This window comes from Onychostruthus taczanowskii, unplaced genomic scaffold, assembly GCF_017590055.1.
Source record: "Onychostruthus taczanowskii isolate IOZ18803 unplaced genomic scaffold, ASM1759005v1 scaffold53, whole genome shotgun sequence".
Taxonomy (NCBI): Eukaryota; Metazoa; Chordata; class Aves; order Passeriformes; family Passeridae; genus Onychostruthus; species Onychostruthus taczanowskii.
This window is the reverse complement of record NW_024502902.1, coordinates 3,159,237-3,180,973: the sequence shown is the minus strand read 5'-3', so window position 1 is coordinate 3,180,973 and position 21,737 is coordinate 3,159,237. Positions and strand designations below refer to the sequence as shown.

The 21,737-nt window shown below is 46.9% G+C and overlaps 2 protein-coding genes across 3 annotated transcripts; one reads left to right on the top strand and one right to left on the bottom strand.

The window, feature by feature from the left end:
• Window positions 1-14: 14 nt before the first annotated feature.
• Window positions 15-9,849, bottom strand: ANKRD54 (ankyrin repeat domain 54). Of its 2 annotated transcripts, none has more exons than XM_041416804.1 (8): window positions 9,554-9,849; window positions 9,178-9,225; window positions 4,596-4,694; window positions 4,075-4,146; window positions 3,616-3,663; window positions 3,378-3,502; window positions 2,437-2,544; window positions 15-1,778 (listed from the first exon to the last, which is right to left on the bottom strand). In XM_041416804.1, exons 1-8 carry the CDS (start codon window positions 9,807-9,809, stop codon window positions 1,704-1,706), a joined length of 831 nt encoding a protein of 276 aa, XP_041272738.1. In that variant the 5' UTR covers window positions 9,810-9,849; the 3' UTR covers window positions 15-1,703. The 2 variants fall into 2 exon arrangements, with proteins under 2 accessions (XP_041272738.1, XP_041272739.1); XM_041416805.1 differs by having other exon boundaries at window positions 4,596-4,689; window positions 9,554-9,693.
• A 181-nt stretch (window positions 9,850-10,030) lies between these two features.
• On the top strand, window positions 10,031-19,593 carry EIF3L (eukaryotic translation initiation factor 3 subunit L). The gene is made up of 13 exons (XM_041416802.1): window positions 10,031-10,208; window positions 10,292-10,340; window positions 10,438-10,648; window positions 11,234-11,313; window positions 11,550-11,611; window positions 12,930-12,999; window positions 13,626-13,699; window positions 14,570-14,741; window positions 15,001-15,155; window positions 15,926-16,096; window positions 17,064-17,561; window positions 18,546-18,626; window positions 19,354-19,593. Exons 1-13 carry the CDS (start codon window positions 10,176-10,178, stop codon window positions 19,390-19,392), a joined length of 1,695 nt encoding a protein of 564 aa, XP_041272736.1. The 5' UTR covers window positions 10,031-10,175; the 3' UTR covers window positions 19,393-19,593.
• Window positions 19,594-21,737: the final 2,144 nt, after the last annotated feature.

Here is a 21,737-nt window from a genome sequence, read left to right as displayed (position 1 = left end):
ACTTGGCCAAGGAATTGTAAAAGGCTGACAGGATTTTATTGAAGTTGAAAATACAAAAAGGTCAGATTGTCTCCCACCCTCTCGGCATCCTTCCCATCCAGTACATCATAATGAAGTATCAATATGCACAGTGACAGCTCCAGCCCAACCATGAGACTGCTGCTCCCAGCTGTGTCCTCCAGCAGCCCACACATGAACCCATCTAAAAGCCATGCCTATTTCTGGTATCTCAGCTTTGAACAGAGGTCCACTTAGCTTCTTCCTGGACAAGAGGCAGATATCAGAGAGCATGCTGACCTAAAGATCTCAAGAATGCTCCAAACTGTGGCTGCTGGATATTTAAGCTGAATCTTTAATAATACACTCTTTCAAACCAGAGACTCCCAAGCTGTGAGATAGGTGTGGCTACCAGCACACCATGGTGTGGTACACGGGTGGGAACTCAGATCACTATTGACATGTCCCTGTCACCCTGTTGCTGTAGGTGCCTTATCAATGAGATTTCCCGGATCCTTGCTCCACAGCAAAGCAACCTAAATCTTCATTGCTAACCACAGTGGGCAGAAGAGAGAGAGCAGCAAGAGCATTTCCCTGCATCTTTCATAGCTGCATCACTTCAGGCTCCCAGCATAAGCCATAATTCGTTTCTCACACTGTACTTAAGGTTCTCCATGCCAAGAAAGAGATACAGAATGGCTGAGCAATGGGTTTGGTGCTGCTGAGGCAGAAGTAAATCCACCTCCATCCTAGCCCAGTAATACAGCTCAGTGCACAACACCTCCTGTCACAACTGGACCTCTTGCCTGAGACTGGCAGTAACAGGAAATACAAATGTTAGTTATGGTGGGGCTTTTTTGCAAGATGTAGATGTCTGACTAGAAATGCATTAAGACTGTGCCCTCCAATCCTTATTCTCGCAACAGGGCATCTCTGACCTGCTAGCTGTGTACCAGGGTATTTTTTGGAAGTGTTACACTGTAATATTTAAGCACTAACTTGCAGCAGACTTAAAAAATGGGTCTAGTCTAGCCATGAAAAACTTTGTATCCCATTTGTAAACAGACACATTCTCTGCCTTCTGACAACAGGCTCTGTGAAGGGTGAGAATTAAGCCTCAGTGCATGTTTCTTAAGGCAGAGTGTTTGCTCAGCTTCTAGCATGCAGAATTAAATGTGTGTTCTTCTCATAGCACAAAGCCTTCTGCTGTTCAAGGCATTCACTTTCTCCCTCATGCAATTAAGCAGTATGGAGGTGGCAAAAGGTGCCTTTTCCAAGCAGGAATGTTCCAGGGCATTTCTGTGATGCTGGCCAGCTGCTGAGTGCACTACTGAGGGCTGGTAACTGCACATGGCATTGGTCACCACCTACATTGAGCTGACATACTTAGGAGAAGGCAAAATATCTCTGGAAAGGGTACTCTATTCATTGCCAGCCCATCTGGTAAAAAGTAGAACAGCTCTTTTACCCCAAAGTCACAACTGCAGCATTCTTGTCTGTTGCCTTTTTTGTGCAAAGCCTGCTGCCTTCCCATGGGGCAGCTGTGGCAGCACCAACAGGAACAGTCTGAGCACCACTGGAGAGTCAGTCTGGGCAGGAATGGCTGCTGGCAGCAATGTTTAGTCAGTGATTTGAGAAGCAAACTTCAGCTTCCTTTTCTCTCTAAGGCTTCTCCTGTTGCTCCAGGAAGATGATTTGGCAGCCCATTACCTATTGTCCATCTTCTGCATCTGCAGGCTGAGTGATGTGAAGCTGGCCAGGAGGTCTGTAACCTCATCCACCTGACAGGAGAATACACATGGCCATCAGGGAGGGGAATGCAGCTGTGCAGCCACCCAGCCCCACAGAAGAAACCCCCATGCAGCAGAGACCACCCTTGCACTAGAATTGCCAGTAATGCCCATGCTGAACTTACACTAGGACAGGATCCTTTTGGTGCCAACAATCATGCAGAAGGGCTACTATCCTCATCATCAAACAAGCCCTAATCTAAGGCAATAGGAGCTTCTCCCCATTCTTCAGGAGGTGATGCTCTGTGTGATTTAGCCAGTCCTTAAAATACAACCATGTAGCTACATTACCCAAAACTCAGACATGGTATCAGGGCTATTTCCTCTAAGCCTGTTTCTAGGGGCCAGTCTTTAGCAGGAAAAAACCCCAGGCCCTGCAACCCTGTGTAGTTGTGCTGACCCTGGCCTTAAACTGACTGTGTCCTCAGCCCGTCTGATCCTCAGCTTCCTGCTGCTTGGCACTGTGATGCTTTCTGCATTTGGAATGTTCACCTAAAGGAGTACCATGAGTCATCCTGTAACTTGCCCACTTGACCCAATGTGAGCAATAACCATGTCTTCAGTGCCCCATTGCTCATGCAGTTGCATTCTCCTAAATGCAGGAGTCCCAATCCAAGGAGGTGAGTCAGAGTAGCTCAATGCTGCCTACCTGCTCCTTTGTGCTAGTCATCTGTAGCCTGGAGCAGAGGTCATCCAGCTGTTCCTTTTGCTCATGCCTCCCCAGACGGTCCAGGTATTCCCGCAACATCTGGATAATCTGAAACAAACAGGCGTAAGAGGCAAACATCACAGAGCTGCACCAGGCTGGAGTGTTTCCACAGGAAAAATTAAACTGCCAAGCACACAGCCTTGGAGCTGCAGCACATAGCAGAGTACATGACCCCTAGAGACGAACCCAGGCAAAGCAAGGACATGGCACGAATGGCCGCACCAGAGTCCAGCGAGTCACCAGAAGTGTTCACCAGTCACAGATGGACTAGATGTGATCCTTGTGCCTGGTCAAGAACAGGATAGAGAGATAAGCCCAGCTGAAGCAGCACAAGGTCTAGCCCTGAAAGCACCAAACTTTTTAAAATGGCTAGTTAGCTTCCCTCACTGTGAGGAGCAGGGACTTCTAATTTCAGCAGGATCTGCTCATGCACAGAGGATAAAAATCCTTGTGTCTGTGTGGCTCCTGAAGTGAGGCCCATGCCCCATGCATTTGCAGGACCAGGAGTGCTTTCCTATTCCGTGCCTCTACATACTGGAGCACAGCAGACTGTGTTAGGAATACAGAAAATGTGTACAGCACAGCTACAGCCTCGTGCCTTGTCCCTCTCCTGCCACAAGGCATCTCTTACATTGTGGTTGAAGAAAAGAGTATGCTCCATACAGCGCAAGAATCCACTCAATGCATCCTTAGCTTACCAGAGCCAAGGGAGGCCCTGGAAAAAATTAAAGTAGAGGCTGGGAAAAAGGAAGGTCTCTGAAAATGGAAGTCAAATTCTTCCCACAGCAGTTAAGAGCCTACAGACAGGCATTTAAGTAAAGGGTGCAGGAGGCTGCCAGGGGCTGCACCCCATTACCAGAACATGGGGCTGTTTCTTTTACCTGTTTCACTTCAAGGCGTACAGCCTCCAGGCTGTGGGAGAATCCTTCCTGCAGGATATTCAGCTTTGACTTAGCGAGGTGCAGTGGGGTTCTGCCAGCTCGATCCAAGGCATCAACTCTGGCCCCTGCAAGATGCACGACCAGGGACAGTGAGGTCTGTCACCAGGATTTGGTGTCCCTGGAGAGTTTCAACAGGGCAGGAAGGGAACAGGTGTAACTGTTATAGAGGAAATGTTACCTCCGCGCAGCAGCGTGGTGATGACGGGAACATGGTTCGTGCAGGCAGCTGGGGAGGGAAAACAGAGGACACACAACTCAGAGGTACAAACAAAAATGAGTTTCTGCTCAAGGACAAAGCTTGCTGCTCTCCAAAGGGCTTCTCTGCCAGAGGAAAGAGGAACGGCCCAAATGCTAAGGTACCCACCCACTCAAGCCTGAGTACTCTATCTGGAACAGATCTTGGGGCTGGCAGAGGGAGGGAAATCAATTTTTTCAAAGCTTTTCTTTGATTTTGAATCTTTGAGGAATGAAGTAGTGAGGAGTGAATCTAATGAAATGCAAAGAGTCCCTCCTAGGTGCTTAAATTTAGGGATGCACTCTGTGAGGCACAGGCAAGAGGAAGGTGGAGAGGAAAGGAACAGAAAGGAGGTTCTCACCTCACTTTTCTGCATGCAAAGCTCATCTGTGTGGCACTTACCCAAGTGTAAGGGAGTATTGCCCAGCCCATCTCTCTGGTTTGGGTCAGCCCCATGGTCCAGAAGCAGTTGGACTAGAAACAAGGAAACAGAGACACATCAGTCCCTTCCCTTTGCCCCACAGATCATGGGCCACAGATCCATGTGGCAGCCACCAGGCTGCCCTAAGGGTGCTTCTGTTCAGCCCATCAGCTTCCTTCCTGAGACAGGGCAGGGGTTTGCACAGCAATGCAGAAGGACCCAGCACAGAGCCATGCAGTGCCACTGCTCCTGGGCTCCCTGATGCGAAGAAGTGGGAGGAAGGACACCCTTCCCTCTGCACCAGTACAGTCTTAGAACAGGGAGGTCCTGCTCCCCTTCCAGCAGGCAGACATGGCAAACCCTGGAGTCAGAGTTGGCAACTTTGACACAAAAGGAACAGAAAAAAGCAACCTCTGACAGGTGCTGAAGCAAAATAAAGAGCACCCTTCAAAATCCCCACCACTTCCAGAGAGGCTGGAAGACAGAGCTCCCCTCCACTCACCGATGTGATCGTTGCCATTGCAGGAGGCAAAGTGCAGGGCTGTCCGGCCTTTGTCGTCCGCAGCACAGGGGTCAGCTCCATCCTCCAAGAGTTGCTGCACTGACAGAACCAAGGAGAAAAAAGCAAGTAAGCTGAAGGGGCACCTGATCAGAGAGTGCTATCTGCTCTTTTGGTGTACAGAAACATGCTGTCAGCTGCTAAGTCAACTTAGCAGCTGTGAGAGAATCCTTCCTACAGGATATTCAGCTTTGACTTAGCGAGGTGCAGTGAGGTTCTGCCAGCTCGATCCAAGGCATCGATCCATCAACTGAGTCAACTGGACTTGAACCAGTTACCTCCAGTATCCTAGCTCAGCAGAACCAGCCTTAGCAGTGTAACCTCCACCCTCTGATTCAGCCTTCACCACCTTCCACATGTTGCCATAAAAGATAAGCCAACAGCTCTAACGGCTAAAGATCCACCTAGCCAAATTTTCAAGGCTCCAAGGACAACCAGCAGCAAATACCTAGAGAAGAATGCAAAAGGACAGGAAGAATGTGGGGCTAACTCTCAGTTTTAGTCAGCTGCATCTCAGGCACTTCCCAAGCTAGAATTAGCATCCTGTGCTTACTACTACCCCTCCATGGGCTTGCCCTGTGGATTTACATGATCATTTTCTGCACCTGTGTAAAGTTTTGACATCAATATGGACCCGTGGTCAGAAGTTTCACAGTGTAACCACAGATAGTGAGAAAAGCCACTTCTTCACAACTGTTTGGATGATGCCCCTTCCTAACAAGTGGTGGCTACAGTTTGGGAAGCAGGCACGGGAATGCACCGACCTGCCAAGAGCCGAGCAGAGAGATCAGTAAAGGGTGGAAAGATTAGGGACATAAAAATAGCACCTACACAACATGGGTTAGGGGCATCTGTATGGGCTGTTACTTCTGTTGTTTTGAGATCATCCTGATATGCTACCTGGTGTGTAAAATAGAGCTCATTCCATAGCTGTTAAAAATGCTGATAGGTTCATTATATTTTGAGACCTTTGAAGAGCATATTCTACAACAGTCAAGACTGTTTCAGGCCACTGAAAGCCACCATTCATCTGAGCTTCTAGAAAGCGAATTATAGCCACTTTGAATTTCTTCCTGTACACATCCTACTTCAAGGGTGGTACAGAACTGAAAAGAACACCTAAAAAGATGGAAGTGGCATTAACACGGAATGTTTGATACTTCAGAAGAAAGAATGGGAAACTGACAGTGCCCCAGTGAGAACCATTAATAGGAACACTTTAGCTACGCTTCCCCTGAACCAAGTAGGAATGACATAACCTCTCCACCCCGTACCACCACAGGAAACAGCAAAGATGTTTACTTGTTGATGAAAAATAAATTAATCATAGCACACTTCCTCAAGTTGCAGAGTAAACAAAACACAAGAGGACTGTAAACATGGGAGCCTGTCTATCAAATCCAAGGTGAATTGAAACCAAGACTTCCATAAAACTGCATTCTTTCATCTTCCTGTTGGAAATTATATAACTTTTTAATAATTTTAGTTAGTGATTTTAATTAACTTTGAAATTAATTGCTTTACTTAATCATAATCTATATATATATAATTAGAAAGAGTGTGTGATTCTTAAATTATTCTTAGCCAGTATTTAGCAAAGCTGTCATAACATACTTTTGTAGGAACACAGCTTGGGGAAACTACTGAAACTTTAACTTTTGATAAACTAACTCTGATGTGCTTCAATTAACAAAACCAGAGAAAGATGTATGGTAGAGGCTGGACATCTGGAATGTAGATTTTATGGACCACAAGGACTTTGCAGAAATCAGAAGATAAAAAAGGAACTAACAAAGACTCAGTATATGTGTTGCAAAGTCCTTACCAGAGGAAAAAGATACTAAAAAGACTAAAAATATAGACTAACCAGCATGGGAAATGAGAAATCAATATCCCACAGAGGACAGAGTACTTATTAATAAAAGAGAATGATGTAATTTATGACCAACAAACATTAATTTATTTGTTTGCTAAAAAGTATAAATAAGTGAAGAAGTTTTACATCTGTGTCTGAGTGGAGGCCAGAATTTTGTAAGCCACACAAATCCCTCCTGGCCAACAACAACGTAACATCTTGCACACTAACACTAAAGAGAAAGGGTTAGAGGGGTTTATTTACCCCAACAGTTTTGAAGGACTTCACAACAATTTACTGGTGACCCAGATGAGACAACACATTTGATGTTCCACAGACTTACAGGATCAAGGACTTTGGTGCACACTGAAAGACTTTTTTTCAGGGAAAGTTTTCAATCCTCTGATCCAGGTGAGTTCAAGGCAAAAACCCCTGGGAGTTTATTAAGACATTCCTGAAGGTTTAAAAAGGTATACCTAATCATAAGCTTGCACTCTCTAACATATTAAAGAGTTAAGAAAGTGATGACATAATTGGCTATTTTCTATTAAAAGTTAGTGTAAAACTCTCTAAGTGAATATGAATGGAATTGTGTTTGAGTCCTACTGCTTACAGTTGGAAAACTGTAATTGTAAAGCTATATAAGTGACTATCAAAAGGTGTGGTTTGAGTCTTTACCCTCTGCTTTGCCCACAAATTAGTCAGACACTGCTGCTTGCACAAAGCGCCACGCTGTGTGCCCAGATATTTCTGTGCTCATTAAAGGCTGTGGTATCTGTTAGTGTTGGAAAATGCAAGTGTGTGGTAATGTGAGCGTGTCATCAGTACAAATTGAGTTTGTACAAAAATTCATTGGCTGTAAGAGTGTTGAAGCCATTGTACGTTGACTGTGAATTTTAGGGTATTTGGTGTGTACTAAATGTTTGGTTTTGGGTAATGTAAATTGTTGAAGTGTTTTGTGATTTGGGTAATGACTTGCTGACCGTTTGCCCAGAGCCCTCTCCTGGCGTTAGCACAGCGGCTGCTGCTGTTTCAGTGACTGGAATTGTATGGGTGTGCACAGAGCGCTCTCTCCTGTCGGTTTTAGTCATTGCTGGAATTTCTGTTTACTGTGGGTTTCCCTTTTTCTTCTCCAGCCCAGGAAGAGGGGAAATACCCAAATGTTCGCCTTTAGGTTGTATTTTTCAGCACTGGAAAGAATTTAAAAGCAATTCTTTAACTTGGACACAGGTAATAGAATATTGTATTCTCTGGTGGCTAGATTATCTATTAGATAATCAAGAAAAATGGCCAGTTCATGGGATTTTTACACCAAAATGGTATTTTTTTTTTTTTAGAGTTGATGTTATGTTGCCAAAAGAAAGAGAAATGAAATGCCATACCATACATAGTACCTCAAGCAGTGATGAGATAAGTAGCGAAAGATAAACAAAGAAAAAACACATTGGGGAGCAGAAGCTATTAGAGATAACTTGAAACATCAAGTAGTAAGTGTAAAAATACCAGGAATCAAAAGAGTAGTCAGTAAGTGTAAAATATGTTTGCAACACAATCCACAGCCCTACAAAAGACCTCCTTTAGGGACTCCAGAAAGAGGAAACTGTCCTGGAGTTTACAGGCAAACAGATTTTTATGTGTTACCTCGACAAGAGGAATATTGATTCCTATTGGTTTGAGCTGACACATTTTTTGGATAGCTGCTTGCACCAACAAAGCAAGTGAAGTTACCAAGATATTGTTAAAAGAGATAATATCCCCAGTTGGAATTTCATTTGGAATGAATGATCTATGGTATCTTATAACAAGACACAAGCAAATGTTTGCATTTTAATGGCTTAAGTTTTGCTAGATACTCAATGATTTAAGTGGAAGATTAAATGATTTTAGCTGAAGTTTTAATCTTAAAGGAAAATTAAAACCACTTCCAAAGAGGAGAATTGTTGGAAATGTCAGAACTTTATAGTAGTTTTAGTTAATGGTTTTAATTTCCTCTTAAGTTGATTGTTTAGTTACATTCAATAAATATTTATTAATTATAAATAGTGTGTTATTCTTTTATTACTCTTAGCCAGCACCTAGCAAAGTTGTCATTAAGTTATTTTTGTAAGAACACAGATTGCAAAAACTACTACAACTTTAAGTTTTGATAAACTAACTCTGACATGCTTCAATTAACAAAGCCTGAGAGAGAAAGATGTAGTGTTGAGGTTGGACATCTGGAAAGCAGAATTTATGGACCACAAGGGAATTTTGCAGAAACCAGAAGAGTCCAGCTCTGGCCCTTCAAATCTACTGGGTCATGCTGCCTCATCACACAGGGTATGGCTTAGATAATCGTAACTTTTCCACCTAAATCAAAACGTGATTTGCTTGCTACTAACAACTGGGCAAAACAAGACACCAAAACAGCTGGGACAGTGCAGTGCTGGTTTAGCTCCAGGCAGGTGGAAAACCAACACTATGAAGCAGGTGCAGTGAAAAAGAGAAGACCATAACCAGCCCCACTCTGCTCAGAGAACAAATCTGCGTTTTAGAAAAGCATTTTCTAGATCCGAAGCAGCTAAAGCATCCTGCCCACAATCTATGTACCCACTTCCTCCTCTCCAAAAGAGCCCCTGAGATACTGCCCCTCCAAGAAGAGATCCCAAGTGGGACTGACAGAAGCCTTACCTGTGTCCAAATCATTGCTATTGGCAGCTTCACGCAGCCTTTTCAGAGCTACGGAGGAAAGAAAGCAATTACTGGGAAGCACAGAGGAAAGAGGCACGTTTCCCTACTGAACCATTCCATCCCGCTGCTCGAGCGCAAGTGCGGGGCCAAATCGCGCTGCTACAGGCTCCAGAGAATGGGAAGCAGATGGAGGCACCAGGTAAGAAGGGCTCTCCCTCCTCGCCTGCTCCCGAAGCCGGCCGCGGGCCCGCCCCTCCTGACGGGCACGCTCCCCGGGCGGGACCGGGTGCCTTCCCCAGCCGCCACCGAACAGCGCCGACCTCCCTCCCGAAGCCCGTGCGGGGCCGGCCGCAGGAGGGGCAGCTCGGCCGCTCACCGTGCGCCTCCTTGCCCGTCGGCCCCAGCCGGCGGTGGAGGCGGGCGGCCCTGCGCAGGCGGCGGGCCGGGATCTTGCCCGCGGGCTCCTCCCGCTGCCACACGACGTGCAGGTAACCGAGGGGTGCGCCCGGTCCTAGTGGCGGCAGCGCGATACGCGGCTGTGGCTCCGACTCCGGCCCCGGCTCCGACTCTGGTTCTGGTCCCGGTTCCGGCCCCGCGCCGGGCGCCCCGTCAGCCCCACCGCCACTCTCCATCCCGTCACGGCCCGGCCCGGCGAGAGGGGCGGGACGTCACCATAGCAACGGGGCGGGCCGCGTCTTTTCGACCAATGAAAGGCGGCACAACCCGTGCGTGCAGCCAATAGGGAGGGAGCGGGTAGGAGAGAGGCGGGGCGGGAAGTGGATGCTGTGGCCAGGAGAGCTTGACAGGCAGTTGTCTTCTCCAATCAGATAGGGAAGGGGGCCGCGGCCGGCCCGTGACGGCTCAGCAGGATGAAGACAGGCACTTGCTTTAGCCAATAGAAGGGCTCAGCCGCCTCACCCTGCCCGCCCCGCCCCTGCGCCCGCGCCGCGGCAGTCCCGCGTTTCCGCCCGGAGCCCTTTCCGCGCCGCGCCGCCGCCATGGCCTACCCGGGGGAGGACTACGACAACGAGGTGCGGGCGGGGGCCCGGGGGGCGCGGGGGCCGGGGCCGGGTTGGGCTGCTCGCGGGGACTCACTGCCACCCTCTCCCCACAGGCTGCCTACGACCCCTACGCGTACTCCAACGACTATGATATGCACACGGGTGAGTGTGAGGGCCCCACGCGCGCCCCGGGCCCGGCTGGGCCTGTGGGGCCGGGCCGGGCCGTGCGGCGGCTGCCTCACTGCTCCTCCTTCTCCAGGAGACCCCAAGCAAGACCTGGCCTACGAGCGCCAGTACGAGCAGCAGACCTACCAGGTGATCCCCGAAGTGATCAAAAACTTCATTCAGTATTTTCACAAGACGGTGTCGGATCTCATCGACCAGAAGGTGTACGAGCTCCAGGCCAGCCGTGTTTCCAGTGATGTTATTGACCAGAAGGTGTACGAGATCCAGGACATTTATGAGAACAGGTACAATACTGTTCTTTAGCAGATAGAAATCGCTATTTTGGCTGTGATGCTGTTAAAAGGAAAGGCTGGCTACTACCTGTGCTGTTCCAAACTTGGGCTTTCTCTGAAACAGGTTTGGTTTGGTTACTGTGGAAAAAAACTTTTAGGTATTTCCAGCCCATTAGGCTAATGTGAGTATACAGGAGCTGTGATCTGTCTGAAGGGAAGTGCCAGCCCTGGCCTAACAGGAAGAGGGCTGGAAAGAGGGCTCTGAGTGGTGCTACTCAGGAGTTTGCAGAAAGCTGTGAGGTGTAGCTTTTGTGTCTCTTGCCAACAGCTACGTCCACTCGTGCTTGTAGCCGTGTCAGCTTGACATAAAGGGAACGTGGAAGTGACATACACATCTATGTCACGCCTGGGGAAGTCTCATTGCTTAGTTTGTGATTCTCATAATGTGCTTCGACATTGGATTTACGAATTTTGGGTTGGTGGTGCTGCTCAGCTTTCACCAAGTCCAAGGCCTCTCACTGTTGTCATCCCTGACTGCAGCACTGTCATACTGAGTGAGATGTGGATTTTCATGCTGCATGTGTGTCTGTTTTTCAGCTGGACAAAACTGACAGAAAGGTTCTTTAAGAACACTCCATGGCCAGAGGCTGAGGCCATTGCTCCTCAGGTTGGAAATGGTGAGTCTTCCCCTTTGCCTTGGGTTGTCAGAGAGAGAAGGAACCGGATCCCTCCTGATCCTGAGTTAGCAGGTGCACAGAGTTGTTGCTGCCTGAGTCAGTTGCCTTTGTTCACTCTAACAGCTCCCTCAGCAGATGCCTGGCAAGAACCAGACTTGAGCAAAGTGTCTTTTTGTGTGGCAGGAGGCTCATAGGCCTTGTGGCTTGCTAATGTCCTCTTCTGTCATCTTTTCCAGATGCAGTTTTCCTGATCCTGTACAAGGAGCTGTACTACAGGCACATCTACGCCAAAGTCAGCGTGAGTGTTGGCCCTGTGTCGTCTTGTGGGGTGCATGCTGGCTTCTCTGTGCCAGCAAACTTGACAAGTCTTGCTGCCACTACAGTATCAGTGGTCCCCTAATCCTTGCAAGGCAGGATTGGATGGGTTTGGGAGCTGTAAGTCACGCTGATTTTAGGGAAACTTAACAGAAAGCTTCTTGCTTTTTGTTAGTTTAGTAACGATTCACTGATTGCTGAAAAGCAAGAAAGACTTGACTGTGTTTGAGGGTCATTAGCTGTCTCTTCAAGCTTGGTGGTGGTGATGAGTGTGCAGGTTTCTCTGGTAGCTCAGATGAATCAGGAGACTGGATCTGAGTGTTCAGGAGGCTCTTTGTGCTAACAGCAAATGGAATGGTTAGTGAGTTAGGGAAGAAGGGGGTGTAGGAAGGTATCTGAATTTTCCTTTTTATTGCTTCTGTGTGTTTCTCTGTGGCTCCTCTTCAAATGAGCAGGCAGTGAGAAGGGGTGTCAAACAGGAAAGTGCATTATTTGTCATGAGAAACCTCACATGGGATCAGAGTGCTTTGTGAAAAGGGAAACATGGATACCATGAAGGATGGAGAAGGAAATGAAAGGAATTGTGAAACAATTGAAAGGAATTGAAAGGAATCTATGAAAAAAAACAAACTTTGCCCTATTTTAAGCCTCTTTAATCAGTGAGAAAGTCATGGTACTTGGTTCTTAAAGAAAAAAAAATCTCAACAGATGCATGACTGATGGGTAAATAAGTAATAACTGCAGTTTTACTCTGGACCAGAGGGTGGAGAAATGGGCACTTCTAAAAGGCTGCTGTGTTAACCCAAGCCAGGCTTCAACGGGAGAAACTGGTTTTTCAGGCTGTGCTGTTAGTGCTTCTCAGACTCAGTGTCTCCAGCTGAAACAAGAACCAGTAGGTCAGCTGCTTAGAAATGATGTCCAGAAACAGAATTGTTGATCTATTAAGAATTCTCATGAACAGAGAAGGATGGAAAGCTGCTGAAGGTAACAGGAAGTTCTTGAATCTGAACAGCAGAGGGAAACAGGGAAGTTGTTAATGCAGAATATTCACAGGAGGTTTGACTGCTTGACATCCTGGGAGAAGCTGCCTGTACAGGAAAAGTTATCCCTGTTTTGTGGGACAATAGTGCTAGAGTTTCAGGTTTTCTGGGTGATGCTGGTGGGTGTCCTGGTTGAATACTGCCTCTAGCACTCCTGGACTAAACCCTCTGCTATTGTGACTGTCCTTCTAATACTGTTGCCCATGACCTCCCTCCTGCCATGCTTGATTTAAAGCAGACTCTGCTGACTTCTCTTTGCAGGGGGGGCCCACGCTGGAGCAGAGATTTGAGTCCTATTACAATTACTGCAATCTCTTCAACTACATCCTCAGTGAGTTGCTGCAATTAATTTCTGGGTTGTGAGTTTTGGAGAGAAAGATCAGATGGAGAGGGCAGAGCTGAAGAAAGGGTCAGAAGAACTGCAACGTATTTGTTTATAAATAATAGAGGGAAGCCTGTAAGCTTTCTGCATGTTTGAGTCTGTTCTGAAATACTGTGAAGAATAAAACTTCGTTTTCTGTCTTGCTGAGAACTGCTTCACCTATCTTTATTAAAAAGTAAAATGAAACAATAAGCTAAAGAAGACGTGCAGTGTTTCATAACTGTTTACTGTTGTTCACTCCCTTTGGAGCCAATGTTAGTGTTTGTGACTCCCTGCCAAACCTCATGTGAAGAATGGATCAGTTAGGATAAACCCCTGCAGTCTGTGTGCATCTTCTGAGAGCTGATGCTGCTGAGCAGTCACACGAGAGATTAACCCTGTGCATGTTCATAGTCTTTGAAAGTGTAGGTGATTGAGGTTGTCAAAGCTGCATCTCAGCCCTACTGAAAGCTTCATTCATCTGCTGCTCCATCTCCCATTTCAGGGAAATGTGTGTGATCTTTAATTTGTCTGTTCCTCCAGTTCTGACAATGTTCTTGCTGAAGGTGTTAACCCTCTCATCTGTTCTCCTGCAGATGCTGATGGCCCCGCTCCTCTGGAACTGCCCAACCAGTGGCTCTGGGATATCATTGATGAATTCATATACCAGGTATGTGATTATAAAACTGGGCCATTTTGAGGTGGCCTTGCCTTTATTAGTTGTATAATTTTTCCATCCCTTCCTTTGCTGTGATTTCCATAGCAAGGGTACCATTGCAGGTTGAAAATCTTTGGTGATCACTGTTACTCTTGTGTTGCCAGGTGGATGAAGTAGTTGTAAATGTACAGATTTTTAAGTTACAAGGTGCTCTTTTGGGAGTCCTGAACTTTTGTGCCTGTTTCTCTTTCAGAACAAAATTTCTGTCTTTCTTAGTCAGTAGGGCCTTTATGCATGCACTGAGAGATTGATGACCTGATTTGGAATAAGCTGTGGTCTGAGATCTTGACTAATATTAAGGAATATTTTTCCACTTACTGTTCTGAGTGCCACAGTACAAATCTCAAATGCTATTGGTTTTTCTCTTTAGAGAATATATTCCCTTCTCTGTAACTTTTTGTTCTAGAACTGCCTGGAATTCCTCAAGTGTTGTGTATCAAGCTTGAGAGCAAAAAGGACGTGTGCCTATAAGGGAAAAAGATGTGTGTATGCAAACACATCTTATAATTCAGTCATTCTTTTTTCTACCTGTTCAGACAGCAAATTTGTGTTTAATTGCCTTTCCTAATTGTTTAAGAGATCCTTTTCTGCTTTGATCTGTCTCCTGGCCTTTTCCTCTGTACTGTATAATTCTTTTAGGTGCTTTAAAGGTGGTATAATCTGCCATTTTGATTTCCATGTGATCTCACGTGAAACTTTTTTTTCCCATGCAACTTGTAGTTTATTGTAATACATTTGTGTGAGCAAGTTGTAAGCTCAGTGCATTTACCTGAGCATCTCTAGACAAGCTGCTCTTCACTGAATCTCTGCTTTTTCCTGTAGTTCCAGTCTTTCAGCCAGTACCGCTGTAAAACAGCCAAAAAGTCTGAAGAAGAAATTGATTTCCTTCGTTCCAACCCCAAGATCTGGAACGTCCACAGTGTCCTTAATGTGCTGCACTCTCTGGTTGATAAATCCAACATCAACCGACAGCTGGAGGTCTATACAAGTGGAGGTGAGCTCTGGGTGGTGCCAAGCAGCACTGGTGTCTGTGCTGCCTTGCTTTGATTTGACCCAAGTTGCTTAATTTTGTTTGGGAGCTGGATCAAATCCATAATCTCTGGATGGATTGGCTGGGAGCTGGTTCTGTTTGCTTAGGTGAGAAGTACCAGTGATTACATTTCAGTCCTTGCTCCCTTTGTTTTAAACAGAAAAGTATTGAAAGGGAAGCTTCCTTCCTTGGAGGATGGCATTGTGGTTCCTTTTTTCCCTAGGTGACCCTGAAAGCGTGGCTGGTGAATACGGGCGCCACTCCCTGTACAAGATGCTGGGCTATTTCAGCCTGGTTGGGCTGCTGCGTCTGCACTCTCTGCTGGGAGATTACTACCAAGCCATCAAGGTGCTGGAGAACATCGAGCTCAACAAGAAGGTAACACAACATGTTTTAACCCTTCTTTTGCAGTCTTCCAAATGCCTCTGTTGAAGCATGCTGCTGAAAAATTGCTGTCCTGAATCTTCCAGCTGAGGAACTGTTTGTGTCTGCTGTAGTTGTCAGGAGTTTGTGGCTGAGCACAGCTAGAGCTTTGGCATTAAATCAAGCCATATGATAATGCCTGATGCTGTTGCAGCACAATTGCCCAGTTTTTTAGGAGGTTTGCTGTTTTGTGCAATGCAGTGTTACTACATAGAGTACTGCTGGAACTGCAGGTGGTAGTGCAGTGGTAACTACCTGAACACACCATTCTTACCTTTGTTACTGGCTCTTTCTTGTATTTTTGACTTCTCACTGTGCCCACTCCCACCTGGGCTGTTTTTGCCTTAGAATTGAGTGCTGCTTGTGGCTAATAAAAGTTCAGCTGCAATGGGTTTGGGCCGAGGCTTGGCACAGATCTACATACGTGCTGTCTGGCACAGGATGTGGAGTGAAATAGGATGAAAGGGAACTGAGCAGAGCAATGTTAGGCACAGAACAAGAGTCCTCTCCTTGCAGGAAGCTGAAACTGGAAAACATAGGAAATGGGATGATCTAATAAAACAGTGAGGAAGCTGCTGCAGGGATGGGTGGGAGGTGAGGTATCCTGAATTAACCCTCTCCTTTCTGTGTTTGGAATGGGACTGAAAGCAGAGGTGGCTGAATTGTGGCTAACAAGGGGTGTGGATTGTTTCCCCTGACATAGCATGTTACTCCTTCCTTCTCAGAGCATGTACTCCCGGGTGCCTGAGTGCCAGGTGACCACCTATTACTACGTGGGCTTCGCTTACCTTATGATGCGGCGCTACCAGGATGCCATCCGTGTCTTTGCCAACATCCTCCTCTACATCCAGAGGACAAAGAGCATGTTTCAGAGGACAACCTACAAGTATGAGATGGTAAGAGATAGAATAGACTACACTTCCCCAAAGAAAAAGCCACTGCCTTCTTTCCCGTCCTTCCTCTGTCACCTGGTAGCTTATGTCTAATAGTCCAGCTTTATTCTCGTGGACTTTGCTGGTGGTGGTGACTGAGGGATCCTCTGAACTCCTTTGCCATGGGTGACAGTATTTGCTCTTAGCTATGTTCCTAGTTACTCTGGGTGTTCCCCATACTGTTGTCCCAGGTCCATCTGCACTCTAGCTCTAGGCAGGGTTGTTAATGGGTATGAGCTGCTGCTGATACTCTTGTCCATGCTCCTTCAGACTTAGTTGTGTTTCTAGTCCAGTGCTGCACGTCAGGTCGCTGCCATTGTCCGACGTGTTTCCATTATCTGATAATCATTCGCAGAGGTGGCTGTAACAAAGCTCCTTTCTCTTTCTACCTAAGCTGTCTTACCTCCTGATTTTGGTGCCTGTTTTACCTGCTCTCTCCTTTTTATCCTTATGATTAATTTCTAATTCTTTGTTTAGCCAAATCCTGTCAGTCTTAATTCCATGGCATTTCAAAAAGTTGGGTGTGTCTGTTTCAGCCACACAGCTGTCCATTTCATCCTACACTCATATAAATCTTCCTCGGTCTTTCCTTCACTGACCTACCTCCCTGACAACTGTCCCTTGCCAGGAGATGGTTGTTAAACTATCTGCCTTCCCTTCTCTGCATGTTCTTGTACCATAACAGTCAAAAGCGCTTCTGGCCCTCTGGGTTCTGCGTAGCTCTGGATGCATTTACTCTGCACCTTCCTCTTGCCCACCCTTTATTTTAATTCTAAGGGCCTTGGTGTGTGGTTCATCCATTTGCTTTGCCCAGAGGCACTGCTTCTTTGTGCTGTCCCCCTTGAGCGTTAGGACCATCAGTGCTTTGTGTAAAGGATCTTCCTCTGCAAAGTGAGCGCACCGTGGTGCTGACGGGGTCTCTGTGCCGCAGATCAACAAGCAGAACGAGCAGATGCACGCGCTGCTGGCCATCGCGCTCACCATGTACCCCATGCGCATAGACGAGAGCATCCACCTGCAGCTGCGCGAGAAGTACGGCGACAAGATGCTGCGCATGCAGAAGGGCGACGCGCAGGTCTACGAGGAGCTCTTCAGTTACGCTTGCCCCAAGTTCCTCTCCCCTGTGGTGCCCAATTATGACAACGTTCACCCCAACTACCACAAGGAGCCCTTCCTGCAGCAGCTCAAGGTCTTTGCTGATGAAGTTCAGCAGCAGGCCCAGCTCTCAACCATCCGTAGCTTCCTCAAGCTCTACACCACCATGCCTGTGGCAAAGCTGGCCGGCTTCTTAGACCTCACCGAGCAGGAGTTCCGTATCCAGCTGCTCGTCTTCAAGCACAAGATGAAGAACCTGGTATGGACCAGTGGCATATCTGCCCTGGATGGAGAGTTCCAGTCTGCCTCTGAAGTTGACTTCTATATTGACAAGGTTGGTATCTGCCACTTGCTGGCTGGGAAATTCTTTCACCCAGGAAGTTCTGGAATCGGCAGCACCTAGTTTTGTTCCATTCTGTGGGGGACATTCCTTCTTCCTTTGCCATTTATAGGGCTTGCCTGCCCACAATGAAGTTATAGCCCTGCATAAAAAGAGTGTCACTGGATGAAGAGTGATGGACTATCACAGGCAGCTTTGGCAGTCAATGTACCTAGAAAATAAACACTTCCCCAGGACAGAGGGAGCTGCTTGTCAGTGTTCTTGGAGGTGTTAATTGAGTGACAGATAGTGCTGTTGTTTGTGTGCCAGGTGGGGTTGTCCTTGTAGGTGTTCCCTACATCTCTCCTTTGTTTGACAAAGCAGAGATGTTGCTTGGTCATGTTACAGGTCTGCTTTGCACTGGAACAGCATTTAGTTGTGGTTGCTCTAGGAGGATTCTAAACACAAGGTGTGGAGCTATCACCATCTGCCTTGGAGCTCCAGCAGCAGGAGGTGTAGCAGAGTCTTGTAGGACTGTAGTCAAAGAAAACAGCAGTAACCATTAGGTTTCTTGCTAGGAAGGAGACCAGGTTACCTTGTTTTCTTGGTCCTTGTAGCAGACCTCTTCTTGCTAGCTCTTATGCCATGTCTCAGCCCAGCTGTCATGGCATATAGCATGACTGAAAAGAGGGAAGCATGAACTGGGGTTGGAACTGTCAAACTGCTGCAAGGAACACAAAACCAGAGTGTATAAGAATGTGGGAAGTGAATACAACATGAACAGGGGACCCGTCCCAGACAAAGCTGCAGACAGGGGTGTGAGGGAAGGCAGCCCAAGGAGAACTGGATGGGTGCTGTGGGACTAGCACGGGTCACATATGTGTGGTGCTGAGCCATGGCTGGGGTGAAGCCCCTTAGGTTGATCCTTATGTTTGGCAGTTGTTGCTGTCTCCCTGCTAGTAGCACAGTCCTCCTAATCTTATCCTGTTCTCTTCCCAGGACATGATCCATATTGCAGACACAAAGGTCGCTCGACGCTACGGGGACTTCTTCATCCGCCAGATCCACAAGTTTGAGGAGGTGAGGCCTGGGTGGGAGAGCTGTGTAGCTCTGTAGGAAACATGGGGCTGTCATTGGGCTGTGCAGGCCCTCGATGGTCCACACTTGTGTGAGACAGCTGTGTCATTCCATGCTGGACTTAGCCCTGGCTCTGCAAGGCACTGGGCAAAGGCAGGTGTTCTAAGCAGCAGCTGCTGGCCTTTGAGGAATGGCATGTTTTTGTGAGAAGTGCTCAGTTGAGCCACAGTGGAAAAGGAGGGGAGTTTTACTGTCCAGGGATGCTGATTCCATTGTCCCTGTCAGTAACACAACCAAAATCCTATCTCTGACTTCATAACTATGGCTCTAGAAATGGCCTCAGAGATTTCTGGAGCATAGATGGCTTCAGCATTGAGCTTGGCCAGGTGATGACATTCTGTCACTGCTCCACTCTCTCCCAGTGGAGGTTGTTCTGCACTGGAAACTCAGAGGGCAGGATTCTGAGATTTGGGGATTAAATACAGGGTTGTGATACCACTACTACAAGTTTGCATCCTCCGTTCTCCCCACATCTTCCTCTGCTGTCTTGGAGAGGAGAGAGTTCTACTTATTCCCCTTCTGCTTGACACACTGTATTTGCTCGAGAGCTCTCTTGTCAGAGAGTTGGAGAGGAAGGAGTTAAGAGGTGATGGATAAGGTCTGCTGAGGGGAGCAGCAGTGTGTATCAATCACTGTGTATTTTTCTGACCTTTGCTTTCTCTAATTCCAGCTGAACCGAACATTGAAGAAGATGGGCCAGAGACCCTGATGTGGATGCAGTGCAGGCCTGGGCAGAGAAGTGGGTGGGAGAGACTGTTCTCTGTCTTGAGGGAGGGGAGCTCAGAGTTCTGGCATTTCTGGAATCTCCTGTGACTCAGAAGGTATTTTGTATTTAAATATGCAGACTTGTTGGGTTCAAACTATCCTGCAAAGGACAAGACGTCTAATAAATTAGTGGAATTTTCCTGTTGAGCATTTGTACTCATTTATTTTTCCACTGTGGGAGAATATAACTGCTTCTGGAGGCATGGGCAGCTGCTGTTGGCTTGGTGCTCTTGTTGGTCCATGTTGCAGGTAGCATTAGGAAGCAGATCTGTTTAGGTGCTCTGTACATTCACCGTGCACAGCAAATAGGGAAGGCTGCAAAACTGATTGACAGGAACAAAATGAGCTGTTCTGCAGTGTCTTCACAGGATTATGGAAAGAGATGTAAGCTAATGCTATTCCTTTAGCTTTTACCCCATGCAGTGAATGGACCTGAGTTGTAGTTATGTTCTTAGAAGGTTGCACTTTTGCCTTTCCTCCCCTCTTATTTTATTTGCTATGGAGTAGAAATGCTCCAAAGTGGATTGTCATGTTTTTAAAGATGAGGGGAGAATTTTTGTAAACATTGAACCAATATTAACTAGTCATCTCATGAAATGTCCTTGCTGGAGGTTGTGTTTTATTTCAGCAGAAGTGATGCCCGAGACCTGGCCATTAATTTAATTGAGCTCAGTTTCTCTGGAAAATTTCCCAAGGGCCTTTAATTTATTAAAACCCTTTAAATGCAAATTTTCCCTGCTCTCTCTCTGCAGATTTGTAGTGCCTTGAAAAAAGGGGAAAAAAAGTTGGAAACGAGTCATGTAAAAGGGAATCAAGGATCTGCAAATATTGGGGAAGAGAATGCAAAGAATGAATCGCATCCCTCCACACCCTCTCTCCCTTTTGCCATCTTTAAATAGTTTGGTGTTTGAGTGGTAGAAGCAGGTGCAAGAGGAAAACCTGCATGTGTAATAGAAAGCTACACAAAGTGCATTTCAGATACACCATCTGCCTCTTTGTACTTCTCCCTCTCATTCCTTCCCACTGAGAGAGGTGTCCTAGCTGTCCAGTTTGGCTCTGTGTGTGATTCTGTTTAAACAAAGGGAATAATTAGCCTTTGTTGCATTATATTCTGTGTTTGAATGAGGGTCAGATTTCCAGTGTCCTAGATACTGCTCAAAAGTAAACTCTGTTTCCCGTCACAGAGTAACTTGGGCGGGCAGGGTACAGGCAACACAGTGAGATTAAAAGAGCAATTTCTGTTTGCTGCCTAGCTGCTGGTGTTGGTGTTATGGATGCTAGGAGCTCACTGTCTCCAGTTCTGGAGGGTTTGAGGCAGCCATATCATTAAGAAATTAAAGGATTGAGATGTCACTGCATTGCAGCAGCCCATGGGGAGCTGTGTTCATATCAAGCAGAATCTGCTTCTTTTTGATTTTAGGGCTGGCACTTTTCCTTCTGTGTGTTTGCCAACAGCAGCACAGTAAACATACCTGTCAACAGCAACTGCCCTACTTTCTTACTATCCAAAGGCTGTCTTTCCCAGGAAACGCTCAGGTGGATGTGATACACAATATGAGAACCCTAGCAGGTATCTCCATGATCAGTTCTAGTTCATAGCATAGCAAAAGAATCCAGCGTGTTGCTGGGATTTTAATATCTGCTTGGCACGTCGGAATTACAGATTTTTAATGCATATCTGTATCATCTGAAACACTCCAGTGGTTACAGGCTGTTCTCAGGTCTGTGAATATGCTGCTGCTTTGTTTCCGTCTGCCAGAGCAGCTTCCAAAGGGTGCACAGAGACCGTGCACTGATCTCCCTGGCTCCGCGCGCTCTCGGAGGGACTGCCGAAGGTTAACTGAGCAGGACTGGCACTTGGTGGAACGAAGCCAGGAGGAGCTTGCAGCTCTCGCTGGGTGGAAAGATGGGCTCAGCGAGCTGCGGTGCCTGGCACTGCTTGAAGCCTGAGGAATGCAGGGTGTTCAGCAGCATCAACAGAGCCCCGCTGGTGCTGGGAAGGCGCTCCGGAGGGAGGTGGGGGTGGCTTGAGCTCGAGCCTCACCGGCTGCAGCAGGGTTTGGTGAGTGGAAGTGGTTCTGGACAAAATGGTTTTGTTGGAGGGAACCACAGGGTTTAAGTACACGGTCATGTGCTCTGTGTCTCTGTCTCTGACCTACAGTTGTAAAGGGATGAGTGTAATTATGGAACCTGGAAAATTCCAAGAAAAAACCAATAAAACCTCCCTCATCCTGCTGTCCCTTAGGATACAGCCGGAAGACTCTGTCGGCACATTCGGGGATGCTGAAT

Excerpts from the sequence above, each read along its gene's own strand:
- ANKRD54 (XM_041416804.1), bottom strand. The coding sequence starts at position 9,809 with ATGGAGAGTGGCGGTGGGGCTGACGGGGCGCCCGGCGCGGGGCCGGAA. Across the intron at positions 9,226-9,553 it reads GACGGGCAAGGAGGCGCACG|CTCTGAAAAGGCTGCGTGAA; the intron begins GTGAGCGGCCGA and ends TTTCCTCCGTAG. Across the intron at positions 3,664-4,074 it reads CAATACTCCCTTACACTTGG|CTGCCTGCACGAACCATGTT; the intron begins GTAAGTGCCACA and ends TTCCCTCCCCAG.
- EIF3L (XM_041416802.1), top strand. The coding sequence starts at position 10,176 with ATGGCCTACCCGGGGGAGGACTACGACAACGAG. Across the intron at positions 11,612-12,929 it reads ACATCTACGCCAAAGTCAGC|GGGGGGCCCACGCTGGAGCA; the intron begins GTGAGTGTTGGC and ends TTCTCTTTGCAG. Across the intron at positions 15,156-15,925 it reads ACATCGAGCTCAACAAGAAG|AGCATGTACTCCCGGGTGCC; the intron begins GTAACACAACAT and ends CTTCCTTCTCAG.